This window comes from Calonectris borealis, chromosome 2 (assembly GCF_964195595.1).
Source record: "Calonectris borealis chromosome 2, bCalBor7.hap1.2, whole genome shotgun sequence".
Taxonomy (NCBI): domain Eukaryota; kingdom Metazoa; phylum Chordata; class Aves; order Procellariiformes; family Procellariidae; genus Calonectris; species Calonectris borealis.
The window spans coordinates 41,391,926-41,409,251 of NC_134313.1; the positions used below are offsets into that span (position 1 = coordinate 41,391,926).

At 34.2% G+C, this 17,326-nt stretch overlaps 1 protein-coding gene across 2 annotated transcripts in view; it reads left to right on the plus strand.

Annotated features, from left to right (window-relative positions):
• Positions 1-17,326, plus strand: part of ASPH (aspartate beta-hydroxylase) — a 118,222-nt gene that overhangs the window by 37,821 nt on the left and 63,075 nt on the right. For both annotated transcript variants that reach the window (XM_075141786.1, XM_075141785.1), the window contains 10 exons: positions 5,383-5,472; positions 7,020-7,094; positions 7,602-7,763; positions 8,947-9,006; positions 10,617-10,673; positions 11,200-11,244; positions 11,943-11,978; positions 15,315-15,353; positions 16,758-16,802; positions 16,923-16,964. In XM_075141786.1, the coding sequence (XP_074997887.1) occupies positions 5,383-5,472; positions 7,020-7,094; positions 7,602-7,763; positions 8,947-9,006; positions 10,617-10,673; positions 11,200-11,244; positions 11,943-11,978; positions 15,315-15,353; positions 16,758-16,802; positions 16,923-16,964 (651 nt within the window). The remainder of the gene's footprint in view (positions 1-5,382; positions 5,473-7,019; positions 7,095-7,601; positions 7,764-8,946; positions 9,007-10,616; positions 10,674-11,199; positions 11,245-11,942; positions 11,979-15,314; positions 15,354-16,757; positions 16,803-16,922; positions 16,965-17,326) is intronic.

Genomic DNA, 17,326 nt, shown 5'->3' on the forward strand with positions numbered 1-17,326 from the left:
TCTTATTTTTGTAAAACATATACTTAAGATACATTTTTAAGTCTTGGCCTAAGCTGAAGTAACAATGTCAGTAAAATGTTGTAGTATATTCATTTGTGTTGTTATAACGCTTCCATTTGTAGTTTTAGGAAGTTGAGAAAATTGTGGAAAAATTTTCTTTTGGTGATGCTCTTGACATTTCTAGATCCTACAATGGTCATACTGTTGTCAAAGATTCAAAATTCACTGGGATTTTCATGCTCACAGACTAAACTGTTTTTAGCGTTCTGCAGAAGTTAGCTAACGGTAAGATAACAGAGGCATGATTTTCACTAGATTAATGCTTTATTTGGATGCAGTTGCAGTAAGCTAATTTTATTGGCTGGCTGCATGGTGTGAGATACTGCTAAAAGTCAGAACTAATTTGTTTAAATGGCTTAAAGCTTAAATAGTTAATTATACAAGTTTAAATTGGCATCTAACAAACATTAAGTAAGAATTCGATGAAAGCTTTTAGATAGTTGCTCATGTTTTCTGATCTAAGAATGGTTCTCTTATTGAACATTTCCTCTTTTTTAAATGAAAAACTAAAAAGTAAAAGAAGCAATTAAAGAACCGCTCAAGAAATTAAAGGAGAAACAGGAATCCAAGAAGGAGGAAATCAAAGATGAGGAAGGAAAAAAGAAAGCCAGGAAAGGAAAAGATGCTACGGATCGAAAGGACAAGAAAACTGTTGATATGAATAAATTAAAGAAAGATTCTGACAAGGCTAAAAGAGACAGAGGAAAGGAAAAGGAAAAAAGCCTAGACAAAAATGTGAAATCCAAGGAGGCTACAAAAAAATCAGCCAGTGAAAAAGATGGTACTATTCAGGTGGGAAAAGACAAAGAAACAAAAAAGGTAATTAAAAACCCATCCAAAGAAGACAAGAAAGAAAAGAAATAAACAGAGTTCTGGTTGTGCTAATGAGGAACAGACCTCAGGAATGAGAAATTCAGCATGTTTATATGAATGTGGTAAATATGGCAATAAGGAGATAATGTTTTCTGGAAATGAGTGTGAACAAAGGCTATATATAATAATTTTTTGAAAACTGTTAAGCGTGTACTGGCATTGTAAACACAAAGCAAAAATGTTTGCTGTGAAACTCAAATATGTATATATGTTAATATGACTGACTAACAATGTGTATTGAAAACAGAAATATCAAATTGATGCCCATGACTTCAAGCATACTGTAAATCTGGTTTTGTTGGGGTTTTTTCCCTTTCTTTGTTTCCTTGTATTAAAATACTATTTTCTTGATGTGGGGATGAAAGTGTAATGTTGTATATCAGAAGCAAGTTTAAAAGCAATATTAAGAGGATTATCTGGACACATATAGTGGAAACTCCCAAAAAAAAATTATTTCTGTTTCACAAAAACAACCAAGAGGCGCGTTAATAGAACGTATTGTCATAGGAATTTAGCAAATAAATGTAAATTATTCCCTGCTAAACTTTTTTCCCTACGTACACTGAGAAAATTTTATACACAAACTCTCAAACCAATTTCAGTGTTGTGTTTACTTATGAGACTTCGGTGTATATTCAAAGCATTGCAACATGTTTGTTTATTGATCTTGTGACAATATGTTCTGTTTTTCTTCCTGCCTTTCTTTCTTTATTTATTTTTTAGCTATCTTTAGGTCTGAAAACTTGATTCACTGTCACTTTTCAGTTTACTGTGTCCTGATTTTTTCAGAGTTTTCCAAGCTTCTGGTAATGAGTACTTCTGAAAATTAGGCCACCTGTTTCACCATTGATGGGTATTGTTGGATTCCAGTCACATTTTAAGAAGTGATATGCTACTACTACTGTATCCTGGTTGAACTTGATTAGAGAACAGCTTATGTATTTTTGCAACTATTATTTTCTTCAAACAAGTACGTGATGCTTCTGTAAGCAAGCTCCTGTGTTAGTTTGCTCTTACAGCTTCTGTATTTTTAGCACCGATGAATGATTTACCCAGCAGTCTCATTAGAATAAACAAAGTTACAAAACATTTCGTCAGAGATATTTCAGTATGTTATTGAATCTATACTTGCTTTCAAGTTTATATAGAAAAGGAATGTTTTCTAATTTTACTAGACAAATAGTATCACTTAGTATGTTGAAATATTAATTGCACAATAAAACTACACAAGATTCAGAACAAAATTTGTAATGAAATGAAGATTTATTATTGTAATACTGCAGTACGGTTTTAAAGGAAACAAAACTAAGGAGTGAAATTGAGCATGAGTATATGCATGTGGGTGGTAGCGTAAAATTAAGTCCTGAAGGTTGTTTCTGTTCGTGGTTTTGCTTAAATTTTGTGTATAACGGTTGGCAATACACTTATCTCAGACTTTCAATACAGCATATAGGTGTCTCTGTAAGATGCTTTGATCCCTAGACGTATAAGATGTGGTAATAGGGTAAGATACGATCTGGTTGTGGTTGGTGTTTTTTTTTTTTTCATTAGAGGAAACTTATGAAAAATAATTCAAATGAAAGCCATAGAAAATAGCGCAGTAGCTTAAAATTCTAGCTGTGATAATTAACAGAGGTTATATACCGAATATTTTCTAAATATTTATATATGTGTGAAGAAGGAGGGAAAAGATGTGTGCATTATGAACATTGTAGGGCTTAGCAAAATACGTGGCAGAATTAAAATCTAATAAATGCACTTGCATAACGAGCATTCCCTTTTAGGTTTTGGTAATGGTAGACCTGTTTATTCATATTTGCTCTGATAGGTGTTAAGATACATATTTGATACAGGAGCACTCAGTGGTGTAGTGCACATCACTTTTTATTTTCTCTCCTAATGTGACAGAAGTTGTAACTGTCTGGGAGTGAAATTTGGAATGAGTTGCCTTTCTGATTAACATATTATTGTATCTATGACCGAAAGTTTTTCTGGTTCTAGAAAAGTTTGGGTTTTTTCCCAAAGAATGTTTTATTGGAGCAGCACTCCACTATACAGATAGCCACACAATAAAATGAGATTTTTGCCCCAGAGATCTATTTTGCTGTTGTATATCCCTATGAAATATTATTGTCATTCAACTTAACATGGCAAGTTACCACATAAGCTCAAAAAATACACTACAGAAGTGAAAACTGAGTGCAACTTTATTTTGATAGAAAGATGAGAGAAAATAGTGTCTTGCAAAAAGTAAATGACTTAACATATTACATACTCAACAGGATGGAATAGGAATCAGTGATAAACACGTGATAGATGTGTATAAAAAGCTTGAAAGCAAAGTTGAGAAATGTGCAAGGAAAACAAAGAAATACTCTTGCTAGTCCCTTCTTTCCTTTTACACACCCTAAGTGCTTGTTGGCTGTGAAGTATTGAATGTCTTTTGAAATACTTTGAATCCATTTATTGTTTATGAAACAGAGCAAGTGGTTGTCTGGAATTGGAGATGTGAGCTATCGGAGGATATGAGGACTTATTTAAAGAGGTGTATATGTAAGGAAAGTGAACTGTATTTGTGAAAGCAGGGTCACTGTGTCTATGCTTCCAGATTCTGAGGTGTGAGACAGTGGCTAAAATAAGTAACTGGTTTTATCTCCATATGTAGTTAAAGATGACTTTAGGAGGAAGTAGTAGTAGCTACTTACTCTTGTAGCCATTAAAATTACTGCAGTAAAAGGTGAATGTAAGTCTTAATAATATTTTTGAATATTTCAGGGTTTTTTTAATAACACAGAAGAAAATTGGCAAAAAATGAAGTGTAAATTTGGCTTTTTTGTTCTAACGTTTGATCTTGACTCCATAGTAGTGGACTCCTAGGTACAGTACTTTTAGATACAGCCTAACTATTTATCTTCATGTAATTTAATACAAAAAGGTGTAAGCAGGATTAATTCTGTTATTCCTGTTCCCATTACTTATATAGGGTAATGGAATAAATATATGTTTTTCTCACGATGCATAAAATAATAAAATCTTTCTAGTTTACACAAAGTTGTTTTGAGGCACACTACTATTTATATTGAGATATGATTGACTCCAGTAGAAACCTGGTAATTCTATTTTTTAAAACTTTACTGACTTGAAATATAATACTTATATTGTTCCACTCAAAGTTACTTTTACAAGATTTTTAGCAGTACAGGAGTGTTCATTATAGCGTAGCCTCTGCTTTCTTAAATATTATTTTTCTATTGATTTCTGGGCACACAGCTCTTGAGAAACTTATTTTGTTTTGGGCAGTGTGTGTGTTTATTTAAGAAGGTAGTTTTATCTTAATTGACCTTGGAACTTATATTTAAATATGAACCTGGGAAAAATAATGTAGGATTATAGGAGAATTCCATTTGGAAGAGACTTCAGGAGATCCTTGTTCCAAGATCCTGCTCAAAACAGGGTCATCTCAGAGGTCTGACTAGGTTACGCTGGCCGTTATCTGGTGTGGTCCTTAAAACCTCTAAGGATGGGGATGCACAACAACTCTGTGCAGCCCTTTGCACTGGTTTGACTGTCCTCATGGTGGGGTATGTGTGTGGGGGTGTGTGTGTGTGTAAGTTTTTCTTATATCCAGTCTGAACCTCACTTAAGTCTTGCTTGAATCCTTTGTAAAGGATAGTTGAGAGGAGGATTAGGCTAATACCAATACATTCTTTCTTGAGGATGTGGTATCTTAAGATGTGGCATAATCTTTCAAGGCTATGGATTATTTTTATGTCTTACCGTGGTGTTGATCATTGCTGTTATTGGTTGCTTTCTTTTCATTGTGTTTTGATCTAGAAAGACTCTGTGGTATAGATAGTAAGCATCTTAGTGGTGAAATTCCATCAGTCGTACTTTTTCTGTAGTAATTTAGTTGTCAAAAGAAACGGGAGATTGAGATTACCTTACTTTGAAGAAACTACAGTTCTCTTCTTCAGATCTTCTAAGATTTAACATATGAATTTAAAATACCTCTTCTCATTCTGAGCAGCATGTTATAAAGTTCAAATTAGTTCTTCATAAAACCTAAAATTGATCATGTGAAATACTTTTGCCCAAAGAGAAAAACAGTGAGAAAAACCTGCTGCCTATTTTTCTTCTGGGTACTGAGTAGATGTTGAGAATAGCATAGTCATGTGTTCAGTTACTTTGAAGTAAAGGCAAGTGCTTAAATTTCTGTCCCTTTTTTCCCCCTCATTGTATGTTTGTCTTCAAAACACGTTTACTATTTGAATACACTTTAGTCTTTGTACATGTCACTGTATATCAGGACAGCCCTATAATTGCGATTAATTGTTTGAATACGTTTTGGAGAGTTTAACATCAATTAATTTAATTGAAACAACTTTCTTAGTTTATAATTGAATCAGATCAAAAAGAGCATAAAGTTAACTTTATAACTGAAAAATGCAGGCCTTAAAGAAAGATCTGTCCCAGCACAGCCAACATCACCAGAATCTGAGGAGACCATCCAGCCTGCTGAGAAGTCATATGTTGAATCAGGTAAGGCCTTTCGTAAACCATAGGTGAAACAAAAGACGTGATGCTTCATATGAAATATAATTCTGTTTCCTCAGCATGCAAACTCATTGTGTTATTTCTTTGGGTAGAAAAATAAATCTTTCCTTGATTTTTTGTTGCTTATCCAGTACGGTTTATTTAACGGAAATCACTGTTGATAACTTTATATAAATCACTGACCAGGAAAAGTTCATAATTTAAATGTATAGAAGGCACTCTTGTCAGCTCTCATGGTTACCATTGGAACCATACCATATCAGAACAACTTTCTGCTGATGTACAGTTCTGGTTTTGATACGTATGCAACAGTATACCCAGTCAGAATAACAGTAGATTCTCCACCAAAACAAACAAACAAACAAACAAACAAAAAAACAAACAAAAAAAAACGCCAAACAAACCCAACAACCCAAACAAAAACCAACAAACTTCATAAGGTTAATCAAATATTCACTTTTCCACTAAAACCAATAGTATATCATAAATACAATAAATACAGCTTCTAGTGTTGAAAAAAATAATTTAAAGATTTTAAAAGCCCCATAAGTATTAGTAAAATGTATTAGGTTCAATAGGAATTCAAGAAAAAATATTTTTGCACGTCACATTCCAGATATGTGGTTTGCGTTTTAGTGTTATTCAGAGAGTACTTTTTTTTTCCTGTTCCTTGAAGAGGCTTATCCTACGTCATGTTTCTGTGAACCTATCACAATAACCCACAAATGTGGAGCATATGGTCAATAAAATGGAATATAGAATTTGTTTTAAAAGACTTGCATTACTTTTCTTAAGTTATATATAAAAAATATATCAAGTTAAGATGTCATTTCTTTTTCTTTTTTTTTTTTCCCATAACTAACATGATCCATTTTGGATCTTTATTTGAAAATGCAGCTGATTTGGTTTTGTGCTGTTGAGTTACTCAATGTTAATTTCATGACATTTATGTCATGGGCTGGTGTGTTAGATGACAATCACTTGTCCCTGAAATCAGTTTGTGATTTATTCCGCTATGAATTGCTAGGAGAAGACCTTCATATTGTAATGTTAGTATCTATTTTCCCTGTTTATAAAGCCAACAAAACCCCACTTCTGAAAGTGACATTTTGTTGTCAAATATGGCGTGCTAGTGGTGCTGCCTAAATTGTAGGAAAGTAATGGATGAAAGTGTTAGTAAAATAATTACTTATAAGAGAATTCTTGGTTTGAATAGTTATCTGAAATTATTAATGTTACTGGCACTGAGAAAAAGATATGTGCAGAAAGTGCAGTGTAGATAGATTCTTCCACTTCATCTTCAGAATGAATTTGATGTGACTGATGCAATACTTTCCGTATTGGAGAGTAAGCAAAACAAATTGTTTTTGTAATTGCGCGAGTTGCAGAGGTTCACCTGCAAGTCGATCACTACAGAACTTGATGAAATGGAGTAGGAACTTTATGGAGGCTACCAAAAGCTGCAAACCTTTAGCTAATGGTTAGACTTTGCCTTTTGCACTTACCTTCACTGCAATTTATAATTCTTTTAGAGCACAAGAATGCTGACATAGAATTGGAAGAGGAAATTCGGTCTGTTCTTCATGAAGCTCTCCATTCCCAGCCTGGTAATGCCTTAACACTTAGAAATCACTAAAGAATTTATAAATACTGCCATAGGGTAGATGAATCTCAGAGTCTGGTTTTCGTATGCACTTAAAGTACTTTTGCCTGCAAAACATTCTAATTGCTAATTTGTAATTTTCAAGAAAATTCAGAAAGTTCAGTCACCAAATCCTAAAACTGCGGCCTCTTACCCCGAGGTTTTTGGCAGCAGTAGGTCAAATCAGTCAGTTGACAAAAACTTCCTCAAAATACTCTGTAGAGTGCAAGAATGGGTAAACAGAGATGGTTTTTACTGTGGGTTTCTCCAGGAGCAAAGGCGGCAGTGGCAAGTCAGTGCAGATACTTTGGGTTTATGCTGCTGGAAAGTGCAGACAAGTCATCTGTCCCCCTCCCCATCCCCTTTGGGGATTAGTTGAAAAACATGAAGGGTGTGCTGAAAACTGAATATGTGCTGCTAATAGAGTTTACCAAAGAGTAGCTATTTTCTAACAATCTGTATTATTGATTAGGAGAGAGACACGAAGGTGTAGATGAAAGTATAAATGACCAGTGGCAAGTGAAGGAAGAAATACATGAAGAAACTTTTGAAGCTCCTACAACAGATGACTTGCTCAGAGCATTAGAGAATGAAATGCCAGAAGCATATGAGACACCAGACTCAGTTCAGAAAGGTATCTGAATGACTAAATATATTAAAAATTAAATTTTGCCAACAATAAGAACATACAAATGGAAATATGTCTCATTAAGAACTTGACTCGTAATTTCTACTTGCGATAGAGACTTAGCAAATGTCAACTACAGCAAGTATTATTTAGCAAATAAATATTTTTTTAAATCAAAATGGGATATTTTAATGCTATGTGTTTTGGAATCCAGGTAACAATGTATTATTGTTTACTTATTGCTGTATTGGCTTTCAAACAAATGAATCTGTGCTCCAGGTATGCATATCTCCCTCAATAGAGGAACTTCTATAATATCTGTATGGAGTCTGCTTCGGGACTTTCTGGTTTATTAAACTAAATTTTAAGAGAGCACAGCCTTTTATAGACAGACTTATTCTCACTCTACTTTCCTTCTAATATGGCTCTCTAAGAGAATGTTATACATGAACTATATCGCAAGTCCTGCTGAGAACATAACATCATATAAAGAAGATGCTCATATCCTGCTGCCTTGGGGCATTGACAGGATGATAAAAATTGTAATCAAAATATTAAAACACAATCATATGATCTAAATCCAATTTAGGGAAAAATATTTCTGAATGCTTTTTCTCTGCAGTATTGAAAATTTTACATATACCTTAATACCTCTTTTTGAAAAATTCATGACGTGGACGCCATCTAAAAGTTTTGGTTGCTGGAAGTACACTGAGATTCTTTCTTCACAGCTGAAGTAATTCTTTTCAGTCTGGGTCTATTATACCTCCTTGTTTCTGTATCTCTTTTATTCATCCACAGTGTAAGTTAAAGTAGGGGAGTAGAGGAGAAATTCAAATTCCAGTTACTTTAAATCTTTAAAATTACTAGAATATTACTTTAAAATTATTAGAATATGTTCTACTTTCTTTACGTTCACACAGAAATTTCTGTGGAGAGTCATCTTTTTTTAAGCAAATGTGTATAGAGTTTGTGTGTATACACATTCTCAGTATTATATATAAGAATAAAGTTATAAATTTTATTCTTTCAATCCATATACATATCTTGCTGGCATTAGAAGAAATATGCTTAGAATTTCTGCTTAGAAATTTGACTCTATTCTTACATAATATTCTGTTACAGGGTTTGTGGTATCATGTATTCATCTAAAAAATTTAAAATTTGTAAATACATATTTGTTTCTCAGATGCTGATCTTTTGGCAGATGATCTTGGAGCAATGGAGCCTGAACCATATGAAGCTCCAGGTATAATTTTGTTTTTCCAAACTCGGTAATATTGGTTTTCTGCCTAAATTTAGCAAATTATGTGAGAAAGCAAAATAAAAGAGGTTAGAACTGGTTTAGTAATATATAAATTTGAAAATGTTTTTTTCTCCAAACAACTGTTCTTTATTGTCTTGAATATTTTTACTCTGACTGAGATGACTGTATGATATTTGCTATTGTAAATGGTTCTTACAAAGAACAGATGATAGGTATAGAAACTTTGCTTTCATTGATGCAAAAACTTCATTTTTACTTTTTTATGTGTTTCTGGTTGTTGTGTACAATTTGCGATCTGGATAGGCAAGAGATCTGTGGTTGTACAGTCTAAGAAAGTGAGAATGAGATTTATTGCTTATATTACTACTGTCTTACAGTCTAATACTAAGGTTCTTCTAGTCTATTAAATATTCTTGGCATTAGTCAGAAACTTCTGTTCTCACATGGAACCTGTCACCTTTCAGAAGCATCCAGTTTGTAACCTTTCCTTCAGAACTGTTTGTTTCTTTATGGCCGATTATACTATCTGAGAGTGAGTCAGCACCAAGGACTTTATTCTGAACCATCCTTGCAGTGTTTTTCTGCACACCCTAATTCATCTTTAAAGCTTTCTGAAATTTTGCCTGGACTAATCCAATTAGCTTATAGTCATCTTCATATTGTGCTTGATATCACATATAATGACATTAGCTCATCTTTCCCATTATGAAGAAACATTAGGTGGATATTAGTTTCTCTGCTATCTGATAAGTATTTTCTTCTGCATGCTAATAATGCTTCTTTGGGGTACAGGCAGCCTCTGCCATTTACATTAGACACTGATTTCTGTTTGGATTAGGCTTCTTATCTTTGGGTTAATGTTAGTTATTTGATGCAAAATATGACAGAAAAATAATTTTATTTGTTTGATGCAGCTAAAACTGTTTATTCCTATCTTTGTGGGAGATTACTGCTTTCCAGTTACTGATTTGGAATCCAAGCTGCGGTGCTTCCAAAGTAAAAGGATAGTTACTTTACCTTCAGTACCATGTGTTGTCAGATGTATCGTACTGAGTATATTAATAACATCACAAAGAATTATAGTCACAGAGGAAAGTAAATCCACATATTTAGCTATGCAATGAAGAAAAGTAAATTGCTCTAAATCTGTGATGCCAGAAGCAAATGTACATATTTCTCAAGGTCTGATTTCTGGCTGTTACCTTGTCTTCTGTAGATCATCACCAGTCGTCCTCCTGCACATTAGTAGAGAAGCTACTTTAGAACTTTGAGAATAGGGGAAGATTACATTTTTTATTCATATTAGAAGAACTATTAAAAAATATTCTGGGAGACTAATGGCTCTGGTGGATCTAGTTTCCATTCAGAGAGTGTAAGAGAGGACTGAAAGAGAGGGTAGCCCAACACCTTCCATTAGATTGCCGTGTGTCAAGTTGCAAGTGTCTGTAAGGCTTTAATTTGTCAGTTTTCAACTAAGGAGCTACATTTAGCTATTGACAGACACATTATGGATGCAAGTTAAAATAATTGAGTATTAAAAATATTTTATATTTTTAATTTAAAAAAAATCTTTTTTCATATTTAATTTACAGTTTCATATGAATATGATATTGATGTGGAAAAGACAGTAAGTGATCCAGAAGCTCCAGGTTTGTAAATTTTCATTACTTCAGGTTATAATATAATCACTTACACTTTTTTAAACATGCTTCAAAGTAATGTGTCATATTGACTGTTCCTTGACTGTTCCATCACAGTTTTATTTTCAAACAATTTTTCAGGTAGTTTCAAATAAGCCTGATTTTTTGCAGCTGTGTTACCATTACAGTTGTGAACACAACACTCCACGAATGCAATCCACAAATACTTAAATAAATATCTTGTTCTGTCGGGAGTCTTCCAGTCTAATCAATGGATTGTCTAAGACCTATTTGTATTCCTGATTTTAAGACTAAATAGAAATATGCATGAGCTGATTATATTGTGTGGCTTATGGTGTAGCTCCTAGATGTGTTTTACAATCCAGCTGTCACTTCCAAATAATACATCGTCATATTAACTGAGTATGTTTAGCTCTGTTACTCTTGAGCTAAATATGTGACGTTTTTAACTTCTCTTGTGCTATTTAGCTGTTGCATAAAAGTTTGATTAGAATATAAAATATTTATGTTTAAGGTGACTCTGAGCTAATGCTAGAAGATGCTATTGAACATTACACAGGTACAGTCCAAAGTCTTATTTCTTTTCATTGAATTTTGGCCCCAAACCAGGCCAAAAAAACCCCAAAACATTGGAGCTCATAGATAGCATCAGTTCCCAGTAAGTTATTACATCTATACTTGTATTTTTTCAGAACGTAAATAAAAAGATATTCATGAATACTACTTTTCTGTAATGTCAGCCAAATGGGCAGAATATTTTGAGAGTTAAATTTGCAGGAGAATGGATGTTGGTATTTTAAATTGCATAGAAATGTTTCTGTGGATAAAAAATAATTTGAATTTGCCGAAGATGTTGAAGTTAGTGTGATAAGTATCAGGAAAAAAGTAGTATCTTTAAAAAAATTTTTTTTTAAAAAGCAACCAAGCCATAACAAACAGATTCCAAAATTCTGCTGTAGAAGTTTGCTGTATATAGAAATGATTTATGAGTATTTCCATTCTGAATTGTAGGTAGATGATTTGATGAACTGTATAAGAAAAGCCTACTGATAGTGCTTTATCTTCGTGATGTCAAAAAATGATTCCGTTCTTTTCACAGGATCTTTTAGAAACTTCATCTTTGTTGAACTCTTAACTTTAATACAGTATGAAATACTATAGTTTTGAATATCTTTTTTGTCCTGACACTGTATTATTTGTTTGTATTTATTGTCTTTAAAATTCCATCAATTTTCTTTTTTTTTTTTTTTAAAACAGAAGATAGAGTGCATGGGGATTATAAGGAAGACCATGGTATGACAACTGCTATATTTAGTGAAATGACAGTATCAAAGTCTTTCATTAATATGACAGTGAAGTTACTTTGTCTTAAAATTTTCTGTGCTGCCACATTACTTTGCAAGTTCTCAGTTATGGGTTTTTTTTTTATGTTCAAACGCCATGTGTATGTAAGCAATCAATTGGTCTTTAACACTGGAACAGGTGTAGAGTATGTGTATAGGTTATATTCCCATATTTGTCCTCTTTGTCACACTTTGTGCTTATGTGGCATAAGAACATTGAAGACTTTGCATGCCCTTTTTCTTATGAAACCCTTGCCAAGTCAGCTGTGGTCCATTGCATCTGTATAGCTCAGTGTTACTCTTTCATCTTGTCCATAACTACCAGTTCTTTGGAGATGACTCTGTTTTAGTTTGATTTGGTTAATGATTGGCTAATGATTGCTGAGACCGAATGAAAAAGTAAACAAGAAGACAACTAGTGGTCACAGTCTTGAAACAATAGGAAGTTCCATTTTTTTTCTCCAAAGGAAATTCCAAAGTAGGAGGTGATTGTCAAAAAATTATTATTCTTGGCTACTAAATTGCCAGGCTTTTTTACGCAGCAAATTATGCCTGCAATTCAACATAATCCATGACAAACTGCTTTTCTGTTGATAAAAGTTCACCTTTTTACAGCAGAATTGTGCCTTGCTTCCAAGCTTTCCCTTCAAGACATTCTAGTTATGAGAGGAAGCACTTTGTACAAAGCTTCCTTTGTACTTTTTAGAGGAATTTCATTTGAGAGCTCCAGCCTGGAGCAGACGACCAGTCAGGTGAGGCATTGAGTGTTCTTCGCATTTGCAAGATTTGATTGATTTTTTTTTTTTTTTAAATTCCTCCCCATCTTGAAATTTACATGAAGTTACAAAGTTATTTGGAATTTCACTGTTTGTTCTAAGGGCAGACCTGTGTACAGGCACCGTTATTTGTAGGTGCTCGTTGGTGTCTCAGAAATAACCAGAGAAAAAAATCAGAAATTGCTATCAGGATCCCTAGAAAAGATGAGACACACCACTGGGGAAGACGATCTAATCACACTCAGACCTATAAGCTCATCTTATATTGTCAGTCCTTTAATGTTTGAGCTGACCAGCCAACCATGGATATCTCTGAAGGTGTGCTGAAAGATGCGAGGCCGTCTTTCTGTGAGACACTATTTTTTCCTTCAGAGTTCAGTCTATCCAGTTTCAGGGCATGGGAGTTGTAATTGCTCGTGAATGTGTGCTAGACACCATTTTAGCAGTTGTAGTACCTAGTTTTCATTCCTGTTGTCTCCTGGCCCATTTTTTGTGTACCTTTTGACATGGTTTTGGTTGGATTGAAAATGAAACAGATTTGCTTTTTTTCTGGAGAAGAGAGTTTTTAGCACCTGTATTCTAAAGTCAAAGAAGGGATGGAGGATGACATGGAGATCTGAAATTCTTTTTCTCGAATGTAAAGCTTATATTTTTGACATTAGTTCCAAAACTGCAGTTCGCATCCACAAGAAGATTCACTTTAAAGCTTTAGATGCAAATATCCAAGAAATCAGCAGAAGTATAAGCTTCTCTATTCTAGAGTCAATGTATCTTCTCCATCTTGGTTAGATGTGTTTCCCCTCTTCTGGCAGACCCTCTGATTTAATATTTTATCCAGTCCTGGTGCTTCCTAGAATTCTCAGAAAGCTGAGAGGGCAGTGCCAAGATGATTGTTGACCAGAGCAGTTCAGTTTCTTTTCTGACTCTTGCTTTGTATGACTTGGTTCTTAATTCAGATGAGCGACCATCTCTAATAGGATTGCAGTACCTGTAATCTCTTTTACCTTGCATTGCGTTGGGAGAAACTGAAGGCCTATGGTAGGCTGCACCCACTTTGTGTGTCTAGCATATTGAAAGGAATCGTTTCATCATACCTTCTGTGGTTATTGCTAATGTAAAAATTCTTTAGTTGAAATGAGTGTATGTGCTCACACTGAAGTGTAAATGGATTGATCATGTGACTTGGAATACAGGAACTCAGTTATTGTACACAACTTTCAGTAGTTTTATGAAGAGTTTTATACAGTTCATAGCAGGGAAACTAGAGAAAGAAGTCAAGTTGAGATTTTCATTAGAAATGAAGAGTTCTGGATGTTTTTTTAAGAACATGCTGTAAAAACTTTTTTTTTTAAAAGGGATGGAGGGGGAGCCAAGTGACTATTAGTGCCTTTTAAGATAAAACAGTAGTAGAAAGATTTTATTTTTTAAAAAATCTTATGTAAATAACCTTTTTCAGATGAGGGTTGGTACCTGTTAAGATAATGGAATTATCTAAACCACTGCATGAACATTGAACTTCTTTTGTTCTAAAATTCACAATAAATGTGTATTGAAAATTCAGACAATTAATGGATAGCATTGTGTCTATTTTTAGACATTATCTAAAGAAAAGTAATGAATATTCTTAACCTATTTCTTCTTCAGAGTTACAAAAATTAGACTGGGCTCTTTATTCAAAGATTAGGAGTGTAGGTGAATTATAACAATTGTACAAAACGATAGAATCATAGAATTATAGAATAGAATCATAGAATCATTAAGGTTGGAAAAGACCTCTAAGATCATCGAGTCCAACCACCAAGCCAACACCACCATACCCACTAAACCATGTCCCTAAGCGCCTCATCTACACGTCTTTTAAATACTGCCGGGGATGGTGACTCAACCACTTCCCTGGGCAGCCTCTTCCAAGGCCTGACCATGCTTTCAATAATGAAATTTTTCCTAATGTTCAATCTAAACCTCCCTTGGCGCAACTTGAGGCCATTTCCTCTCGTCCTATCGCTGGTTACTTGGCAGAAGAGACCAACACCCACCTCGCTACAACCTCCTTTCAGGTAGTTGTAGAGCGCGATGAGGTCTCCCCTCAGCCTCCTCTTCTCCAGGCTAAACAGTCCCAGTTCCCTCAGCCGCTCCTCATAAGGCTTGTGCTCCAGGCCCTTCACCAGCTTCGTTGCCCTCCTCTGGACACGCTCCAGCACCTCCATGTCCTTTTTGTAGTGAGGGGCAATAGCTTTATTGTTGTCATTGTTTTCAGTATTTCACCTGTGTGGATAGAAAAGCTTGAAATTTCAGCATTCTTTTCACATCTGGTATTTGTTTTATGTCTAGAATTTCTACTAAAAGCTCCAGTAAAGGTTCATGTATCTATTCAGGCCCCAAAACTGGAGAAAGTCTTTGAGAGCTTTGCATTTATCAGTAAAGAAATGAACTGGATGCTTCACAAAAAAAATTTTAGGATACTTCATGCATATCAACCACGCAGGACCTTTTTTTTTCTTTCCTTTCAGAACTGACACATGAAAAGCAGACTGAGACTCAAGATACAGGTATATACATATATATGTGTGTGTGTGTGTGTATGTATATGTGGGTGGGTGGGGTGTGTGTATACTCCCACATACATCCCCCTCCATGTATATATATTTATATATAGGGAGTATATTAGAAAATCTTTGTTTTATATGTAATTAAAGTAGAAATACCTCTAAAATAAATGTTATTTGGAATATAAATTATTTTCAAAATCAGAGAAATTTTGGTAATGTTAGCATAAAAATCATAAACTTAGTCTTGCTATTTACATATATTGAAATATGTAATCTGTGTGATCTTCAATCACGATATATTGCCAACTGTGGCAAAGGTGCATTACAGTCTGTGTATTTATAAAGTTAGGTTTTTGACTATGAACTGAGATACCTTCTTTTAATATACCATCCTTGAGGATTCATCTTTAAGGTCTTAAGTGACACAAAGTGGGGCATGTGAGGCTTTTTGTGGACATTTGGAACATGGTAGTTCAGCATAGACACTCAACCTGCTGCCTGCCGTGAGCCTTGCTCATAACCTTGTAACCAGTGCTTTAGATCATTCAAAATGTACAGGTTGTCACTACTAGCTCTGCTTTGATGCATACTTTTTGCTAGTGCCTTTGTCTAATTAGCAGAAGCAATTAAAAAATTATTTGTCTGCAGTTCTCTCTCTGGGTCCTATATACTTTGTTGTCTTGAAATACCAGCACTTCTGAGAGTCCTTTCAGACAGCTGATTGAAAAAGACACAATTGTTTAATTTAGAATCAAGTCAGGAAATTCTCTAGTGTAAATAAGTTGTAAGTATCTGTTTTGTCACCTTTATGATCATAAGCTTAAGATGACAGTCAAATGAGTTAAAAGGTGCTATATTCAACGAAAAGAAAAATAATGTATTTTTTCATGGAATCCATAATTTAAGTTGAAGAACTTGCTCATTGTCCTTCAAGAAGGAAGGTAGGACCCACCATGGAATTGTATGTTTATCCAAATAAAAAGACTTTTAAAGTAAAAGATTATAAGGTTTTTTGTTTTGTTTTTAATATGTCTAGCAGATGGAGTTGATGCTGCAAAAGATGAAAGTGGGAGTACTGATTATGCTTAGAAAGTTTAAGGAGTGTTTTTAAAATTTCAGTTTTTAAAGTTACTGTGTCTTAATCCACACAACATTTGTTCAGAAGGTACAATTTTGAAATATTTACCTAATGAATATAGCAGTTCTTCAGTGAAACAGGGAAGAAAATTTAAGCAGTAATTTCTTTTTTTCCCTCAAATTCATCCAAGTTCCTGTTTGTTTATAGCAATTTACTGTTCACAGTTAAACATGTCTGTGTGCTAGCTATGTTCTTTTTTGTTGTATGTAAGTTTTATCAGTTGAGGGCTTGACTTCATTATTGCTCTGAATTAAATGTTTTCTTAGCTGTTGAGGAACTTCCAGAGGAGGTGAATGAAGCCACAGAGCCAGGTATATATTTTGTAATTGTGATCTTAAAGTGTTTTGATGAAATATATGCATTTTGAAATCTGATGTTTAAAAAAAAAAAGTTCATTAGATACTTTTTTCTTTTTATACTTTCTCTTATAGATGAAATTATTGAAGATTTTGATATTGATAAAAAGCTGTCAGGTATGAGTTTTTATAGTTTGTGAAAGAACACATTTTTTTCTTCCATTTATATTTGTTAATATAATTAAAAAACAAACACAAAAAAAACAAAGCAGGGAAATCTGCTATATAGAATCATAGAATGGGTTGGGTTGGAAAGGACCTTTAAAGATCATCTGGTCCAACTCTTCTGCCATGGGCAGGGACCAGGGACATCTTTCATTAGATCAGCTTGCTCAAAGCCCCATCCAACCTGGCCTTGAACACTTCCAGGGATGGGGCATCCACTACTTCCCTAGGCAACCTGTTCCAGTGTCTCATCACCCTCATTGTAAAAAAAACTTCTTCCTTATGTCCAATCTAAATCTAATCTCTTTCACGTT